Genomic DNA, 9,064 nt, shown 5'->3' on the forward strand with positions numbered 1-9,064 from the left:
AAAAATAATTTAATATTACTTGAGTATTTAATTATTTATTTAACAGGAAAAAATAATTCCCCATTAATTGATTAATCAGTAATCAAGATAAGCAATTTCTCAATTGCTCGGTTAATCAGTAATCAAAGTGAAAAATTTTTTACTTATTCGATTAATCAGTAATTATAGTATAAAATAGTTTTGTTACTTGATTTCAATTATTTCATCATTCAGTAATCAGTGTCAGATGTTCCTTGATTATTTAGTTGATTTTTTTCTGGATTATTTAAGTCATCAGCGTACAGCAGCAATTATATACAGAAAAAAATTAATTCAACGCAATATTTTTCTAATAAAATTAGTTGAAGTAGGATTTTTTATGACTGATAAAAAGATAATTTAAATAGTGAAATATTGCGTTAATTTCATTTTTTTCTGTATGGAATTGGTGCTGTACGCTGATAACTACTTAAATAATCCAGAAAAAAATCAACTAAATAATCAAGGAACATCTGACACTGATTACTGAGTGATGAAATAATTGAAAAATTTTTCGGTCTGATTGCTGATTAATCAAGTAACAAAAATATTTTATACTATAATTACTGATTGATCGAATAATTAAAAAATTGTTGATCTTGATTACTGATTAATCAATTAATAATAAATTTCTCGAAGTTGATTACTGATTATCAAAATAATTGTTAATCAAAGCTGAAAATATTGGGTCGTCCGAAAAGTTCGTACCGATTTTAATAGATGGCGTTGGAACATGTCTGAATATATCAATGTTATTGAAAACATACGATTTATATACATATGCTTAAAGGTGACATTTCAACGCATCTTTAGGAAAAAAGTTGTTTCAGATAAATTGATTCGTGTCAGTTTTGTACTCTTTTGAAGATGGGAGAAAACAAAGAACATTTTAGACACTTGATGCTTTTCTATTACCGGAAAGGCAAAAATGCCTCACAAGCAACAAATTCGATATGTTCTGTTTACGAAGAAGGCACTTTAGCTGAAAGAACCGTACGTAAGTGGTTCGCTAAGTTTAGAGCTGGTGATTTTAACCTTAAAGACCAAGAACGCTCGGGCAGACCCTCTACTACTGATGATGACCAACTCAAGACACTGATCGAGAATAACCCGCGCTACACGACACGTGAATTAGCAGAGATACTGAAAATATCGAAAACCACTGTCCACGATCATGTAGTGAAGCTTGGTTACGTAAGTCGCTATGATGTATGGGTTCCGCATAATTTGGCCGAAAAAAATTTAATGGATCGCATTTCCATCTGCGACTCGCTGTACAAGCGCAACGAAAACGTACCATTTTTGAAGCAATTAGTGACGGGTGACGAAAAATGGATCATTTACAACAATGTAGAACGAAAAAGATCCTGGGGTAAGCGAAATGAACCAGCATTAACCACTCCGAAAGCCGGCCTTCATCCAAAAAAAGTCATGCTCTGTGTCTGGTGGGATTGGAAAGGAATCCTATATTATGAACTCCTACCACACAACCAAACGATAAATGCAGATAAGTACTGCTCGCAACTGGACGAATTAAAGACAGCGATTCAGGAAAAACGTCCAGAATTAGCCAATAGGAAGGGTGTCGTGTTCCATCAGGACAATGCCAGACCTCATGCTTCTTTGACTACCCGACAAAAATTGTTGGAGTTTGGCTGGGATGTGCCACCTCACCCACCGTATTCACCAGACATTGCACCTTCAGACTTTCACTTATTTAGGTCTGTGCAAAATTCTCTTAGCGGCAAGAACTTCAACTCTTTGATCGACATAAAAAACCACCTTGAGGAGTTTTTCGCCGAGAAACCTAAGAAGTTCTGGGAGAATGGAATCTTCCAGTTGCGTGAAAGATGGACAAAGGTTGTGAAACAAAACGGTGCATACATAAGACAATAAATATTTATCGACATAAAAAAATGTTGCCTTTGAATTTTCCTTCAAAATCGGCACGAACTTTCCGGACGACCCAATATTACTGAAAATATCGTTGATGCCGATCCCTGCATACATGCGTGCCGCACCGTGGGAAGCTGCGCGCCTCGCCGCCGGCGAATGCTAATTTTATGCGGATTCGTGGACTCGGCATAGCTCAGCTTGGCTCGGCTCGGCAACACCTTCACCTACGCCGAGCCGGCGCGCAACATTGCGCAATAAAGTCGGCCAATGGATGCGAGGGAATGCGATCTCGCTCGTGACGAACGACGCCTCGAGTTGCGACGCGAAGCGGGTCGCTGGAGGGTGAAGAAGGGCGTCGCGGCGCGAGTGAAACCGATGTCCGTCGTACTTCACTAGGAAGACGCGCCGCGGAACGCGCGTAAATCGAACGAGGGATGAGAGCGCGAGCGGCATTCCCGAGAACCGCGCGGAATCGTCTCGCCGAGGGGGGGATTATTTTACTCCCCGTAATCGAAAACTTGATTCAGCCTGAGGATCGCGCCGCGGGTCGCCTCGCCGATTCGAACTCGCGTGCCTGCACGCGGCACCCGGAGGTAGGATACCTCTTCCCCTCGCGTTTTTAATCGAGCGTATCGCGAGATGAACGGCGACTCGGTTCCCCGGGCTTCTAAGAATGCTCCCTTTTACCTATGAATATGCATGAGTCTCCCCGAGAGCCACGAAGAGAGGAGGGAGGAGGAAGAAACGTGCGCCCTTTATAGCGCGTCTCCCGCGGCTTCTATGGCGCACTTTTGTTTTTCTGTAATAATAGCGTCCCGAGTGGAAGGGGGTGGAGGCGCGACGGTGGTTAAACATCTTATCAGATCATTTGTATCGCATGAGGAGCCATAAAGACACGCGCGGAGGGAGGCAACCTGCATGGGAAGTGGCCAAAAACGCATAGGAATTAATTAGACCGTCATAAATAGCGTACCCGCGGTTGTTTATGGGGACGTATTGCCGATTGCCTCGACCGCCCCCTTTGCATCCGACGGCGACACGTCGTTAAGGGCGAAGGATGGGAGCAAGAGGGCGGAATGGCGAACGCCGATCTTGCGACGCTCAGGAGAGTGGGCAGCAGACGCGACGAGACTTCAAGCGCTGCTTCGAGCGGCTAAGTGCAATTTGTTCAAGGGGATAACGAAGGCCGATCTCGATCGCTGTTTTCGGTCCTCGAAGGCTCGCTCTTTATGGATGATCGTTAATGCACGCGGAGCGCGATGAGCGAGTCGACATAAATTTTAATGCATCTTCGCGGTTGCCGTTAATTTCACCCGACAAGCGCGGCCGTATAATCGATGACATAAAACCTCGAGCATCCGCAGCAATCCCCGCGACAATGCAACGCCGAAGCGTTTTCGCGAGCTTACTCTCACGAGAGTAGTCACTCCGTGGGGATTGCAACTCGTGGCCAAAAGTCGGTAGCGTTCGCCGCGCAACCGATAATTAACGTTGCTGCTAATGTCTTCGCGGTGCTCTTTCCACCCTTCGGTGACCTTCGATCCCGCCGTTAATGCATTCCCGAGGGCGCGGGCGCTCGTATCTCCCCCTCCCTCTTGCGAGCCAATCAATTTAATTACAGCTTATCATGCACGGTGGCAAGACTGACGAGAATGCACAACGTGCAGCCGCGACGGCTCCTCCCCCACCGCGATGCAAATTCACCCTTAATATCGTTAATTATAGACCGTCGCCCAAACACTTTCGTTATCGACGCTTCGCATCGGGCCGTCCCGGGTCTCGGCACGTCAAAAATGACAGCCATGACGTCCACCCTTGGATTTTCCCTTCGCTCCTGACCGTTTCCCTCGCTCGCTCGCTCGCGTTAAATCGCGTCCGCCTATGCACCATTAGGATCGATCCTCGAAGATTCTGAATCTCGATACGCGCGAGAGCGCGTGAGACGAGATCGTGCCGCAGCTTTTCGGATGGACCTAAGCAGCCGTCGTCCGAGATCCGTTTTTGTGTCGTTAATTATAGGTCACCGTGATGTAAGGGCGCTTACCTAATTATCGAGACGTCGGATCTTAACGAAGGATCGAGTAGAACAACGGGAGCTGCGGAATGACGCGTTGGGTTTTTACGAGAAAGTGCTTTAAGGGGGGAGCCTGCTTTAGAACGCTGAAAATAAGGTATATTTTACGAATTGTTTTTGGAGAAACTATACAGCGGATCATTATAAAACTTTGATGCATTTATTAGTACATGTTTAAAGATAAAAAAATTATTTTTTGATTTGAATATATCGCTTGTAGAGGTCGTCCTGGAGAAATCTTAGTGCAGCCGCGTCGCCGGCATCGCAAATTGGTGAGCATTCTCCTGCCTCCAAATTTCGTCTAAACTGAAAAATTGAAATACGTTCTCGTTATTTATGAATTCCCATCGTCGATGAACCAAAGAGAGAAGAAAAAAGTTGAAAAGTGCCAAAATGGTGGAGCTTAGAACACAAAAGTACGATTTTTAGGCAAAGTTGTTGAACTTTTTCATGCAAAAATAATTGTTTAACTTAATGTGTTTATGAATATTAAAGGTTCATCGACGATGGGAATTCATAGATAACGAGAAAATATTTCAATTTTTCAGTTTGGATGAAATTTGGAGGCGGGAGAATGCTCACCAATTTACAATGCCGGCTGCACTAAGATGCCTCCAGGACGACCTCTACAGGCGATATATTCAAATCACAAAATAATTTTTTTATCTTTAAACACGTACTAATAAATGCATAAAAGTTTTATAACGATCCCGCTGTATAGTTTCTCTAAAAAGATTCGTAAAATTATACCTTATTTTCAACGTTCTAAAGCAGGCTCCCCCCTTAACGCTGCGCTGCGAACGGCGAATGTAATGATGATACTCGTAATGCACGCGAAGAAAAAAGTTGAAAAGTGCCAAAATGGTGGAGCTTAGAACACAAAAGTACGATTTTTAGGCAAAGTTTTTGAACTTTTTCATGCAAAAATAATTGTTTAACTTAATGTTTTTATGAATATTAAAGGTTCATCGACGATGGGAATTCATAGATAACGAGAAAATATTTCAATTTTTCAGTTTGGATGAAATTTGGAGGCAGGAGAATGCTCACCAATTTACAATGCCGGCTGCACTAAGATGCCTCCAGGACGACCTCTACAGGCGATATATTCAAATCACAAAATAATTTTTTTATCTTTAAACATGTACTAATAAATGCATCAAAGTTTTATAACGATCCGCTGTATAGTTTCTCTAAAAAGATTCGTAAAATTATACCTTATTTTCAACGTTCTAAAGCAGGCTCCCCCCTTAACGCTGCGCTGCGAACGGCGAATGTAATGATGATACTCGTAATGCACGCGAAGAAAAAAGTTGAAAAGTGCCAAAATGGTGGAGCTTAGAACACAAAAGTACGATTTTTAGGCAAAGTTGTTGAACTTTTTCATGCAAAAATAATTGTTTAACTTAATGTTTTTATGAATATTAAAGGTTCATCGACGATGGGAATTCATAAATAACGAGAAAATATTTCAATTTTTCAGTTTGGATGAAATTTGGAGGCGGGAGAATGCTCACCAATTTACAATGCCGGCTGCACTAAGATGCCTCCAGGACGACCTCTACAGGCGATATATTCAAATCACAAAATAATTTTTTTATCTTTAAACATGTACTAATAAATGCATCAAAGTTTTATAATGATCCGCTGTATAGTTTCTCCAAAAAAATTCGTAAAATTATACCTTATTTTCAACGTTCTAAAGCAGGCTCCCCCCTTAAGCGTTCCCGTCATCGCTGGGAATCGTTCTGTGCAACAGTACATCAATTTAAATTAATTTCACTGGAAATGACGGTCAGATTAAAATCGAGAAAGAATTGTGTGCGTGTATACTATTTTTTAAAATATATTAGCAATATATTAAAAAAGTTTTAAGGTAATTATTTAGATTAACGGAGCAACCTCGAATGACCTTGACCTTGACATATGTTGTCACGGTTACCCTCCTGAGTGACCTTCAAAAGGTTTTAGCCGTCGCTCATTGTTTATTAAAAAGTTATTAACAAAATAAGTTTCGAAAATATAGTAGTTATTTTGAATATTGAAAGACATAAACGACGAATATGAACGAAGGAAGGAAAGTGATTTAACCTAACCTAATCTAATCTAACCTGGGTAGGTTAGGTTAGGTTATATTTTCCGAAACTGGAGCCCGGACACATATGCGCTTGTTTTTCAGCCCGCTTCGCGGGAGGGCGGGAGGAAGGCTTCGCCCCTTCCCCCCCCCCGCCAGAATCCGTGCCGTGTACTAGGCGATCAAAATCTGTACGGTGAAATCTGCAACACCGGCTCCGGCGGGGGAAGGGGCAAAGCTCCTCCTCCCGCGAGCGGGCTGAAAACGAGCGTATGTGTCCGGGGCTCCAGTTTCGGAAAATATAACCTAACCCAAACCTATTTCTGATTTAAAGGTAAAATTCCATCAAATATACTCTTTCGTAAACGTATATGATATCGTAAAATTATGCTCGATTCATTAAACTTTTTTGTTAATAACTTTTTAACAAACAACGAGCGACCGGTGAAACCTAGTGCGGGTTATTCGGGAAGGTGACTTTTGTAATATATGTCAAACTTAAGTCCTTGCTTCGCGTGGACAGTTGAAAATTCGTGCAAAATCATTAAACTTCTTTTGTTAATAACTTTTTAATAAACAATGAGCGACGGCTGAAATCTTTTGAAGGTCACTCAGGAGGGTGACCTCTATATTATTATATGTCAAGGTCAAGGTCATCCGAGGTTGCTCCGTTAAACTAAATTACCAGTTTTAAATAATAAAATTGCCACAGATACGCGCACACTTGAAGCTTGTCGAAACTAACATACTTTCCTCAACAAATCGTTACACAGTCGCTCCACTGTATGCAAGCGCGTCAAGTAGCTTTCGAAATGAGTGACTCAGTTTCCGTTTTACCCTGCTGGAACGACGGTCGTGGTTTCAGCAACAAACTCCCATTCTATTTTTCAACAGCCTCCCGCGCCGCAGGCGTCGAGGAAGAAGCGTGTCATTATGGGAGCGTAAAATGAATCATCGATAAGGGAGGTGTTGAGAGCGAGATCGAGATACGCGAACTGTCTTGAACCGCGTGGCATCCGAGGTGCTAAGCGGCCTCGTGGCGAGGTGTTACAACATACGAACACCGGGCACGAAACGGTAGGCGTTCGCGAGGTTTCCTTTATCAGACCGACGCAAATCATCGGTCGCCGAGAGCTGAATTTACGATTGCCGGCCGTGCGGCGCGATTTCGCCGGGCCGAGATGACTCCCAACGATGAAACGACGCGGGATGTATAAAACCGCGAACGAGAGAGATGAGAGTGCGCCAGCGCGATTCTAGATGTAGGTGGCAATATTTTATGCCGATAAAACTCGGGCAGGTCGTTTCAGTTTCTTGATCTACGCGAAGGTGCAGCGTGGAATTACGCGCGATGAGAAACGTTTCTGAAAACGACGACATTGATATCTCGATTCACGCTTTGCGTATACGATCTACGATCTTCTGGAATAATTAGAAATATTATTAGGGGTGTGATTTAGTTTTGAGGGTTTTTTTGCTCAAAAACGCATGTATTTAAATATGATAATGAATGAATACCTTAATCAAAATAGTTTCCTTCGTTTTCTATAACTTTTTCCCATCTTTCTGGCAAGAGATGGATTCCACCACGATAAAATCACTCTTCTTTTCAGTTGATCCATTCGTCGACGAATTTTCGCACTTCTTCGAAATTATCAAAGTGTGTATCCTCTAAAGCGTGTTGCATCGACCGGAACAAATAATAATCGCATGGAGCAATACGCGGGGTGCGGTAAGACTTGCCATTCGAGCTCTAATTGTGTTTCTTTCACTGACAACGCAACGCGAGGTCGAGCGTTGTCACGAAGAAGAATCACTTTCCGTCGTTTACTCGCAATTGGTGGTCGTTTTTGGTCCAATGCTTGCTTCAACTTGTACAATTGGTGTCGATAACGATCAGCCGTGACAGTCTCGTGCGGATTTAACAGCTCATAGTACACTATCCCACCAAATACAGAGCATTACTTTTCAACCGTGAATATTGCGTCTCGGAGTGGATGTTGATGGTTCGCCTGGATCCACCCATGATTTTCTGCGTTTCGGATTATCAAAATAGATCCACTTTTCATCCCCAGTAACAATCCGAGACAAAAGACCCTTCTTTTTTTGCCTGGCGATCAACGAAATGCAAATGTTCAAATGGCACTTTCCGATAATTGATGTCGAACCCATTTCCCTTCTTTCTGAATTTTCCCCATTTCATGTAAATGTTTGGCAACTGTTGTACGATCAACATTTAATGCTCTGGCAAGTTCTGAAGTGGATCGTCTTGGATTTTCGTGCAATAATGCTTGCAAATCTGCATTTTCAAGCTTTCTTGGTTGTCCCGAGCGTTCTTTGTCCTTCACACGTCTTAATTGATGGGGCAGAATCACCGTAAGTTTCCACAAGAATTCTATAACCGTCAGCCGCAGTTTTCTTTTGATTAAAAAGCAAAAGCAACGCATGTCGAAAATGCTGTTTCGGAAGTTGCATTTTTACGATGATATAAACACGACTGTTGTTGCATCTATTGCTATAATGCTACTAAATGTCATGGATAATGTCAACACTGTAAGAAACAACAGTTATCGGAAACAAACTGACACTACAGCCATCTGTTGCGACACCCTCAAAACTATTAGGGGTGTGATTTAGTTTTGAGGGTTTTTTTGCTCAAAAACGCATGTATTTAAATATGATAATGAATGAATACCTTCATCAAAATATTTTCCTTCGTTTTCTATAACTTTTTCCCATCTTTCTGGCAAGAGATGGATTCCACCACGATAAAATCACTCTTCTTTTCAGTTGATCCATTCGTCGACGAATTTTCGCACTTCTTCCAAATTATCAAAGTGTGTATCCTCTAAAGCGTGTTGCATCGACCGGAACAAATAATAATCGCATGGAGCAATACGCGGGGTGCGGTAAGACTTGCCATTCGAGCTCTAATAGTGTTTGTTTCACTGACAACGCAACGCGAGGTCGAGCGTTGTCACGAAGAAGAATCACTTTCCGTC

General features: G+C 42.3%; 1 protein-coding gene across 1 annotated transcript; it reads left to right on the forward strand.

The window, feature by feature from the left end:
* Window positions 1-1,098: 1,098 nt before the first annotated feature.
* Window positions 1,099-1,404, forward strand: LOC113563311 (histone-lysine N-methyltransferase SETMAR-like; the record flags this gene model as incomplete). The annotated part of the gene is made up of 1 exon (XM_026974782.1): window positions 1,099-1,404. A coding segment is annotated over one exon (306 nt), but the record flags the coding sequence as incomplete, so codon positions are not given.
* Between the last annotated feature and the right edge of the window lie 7,660 nt (window positions 1,405-9,064).

This window comes from Ooceraea biroi, chromosome 13, assembly GCF_003672135.1.
Source record: "Ooceraea biroi isolate clonal line C1 chromosome 13, Obir_v5.4, whole genome shotgun sequence".
Lineage (NCBI taxonomy): Eukaryota > Metazoa > Arthropoda > Insecta > Hymenoptera > Formicidae > Ooceraea > Ooceraea biroi.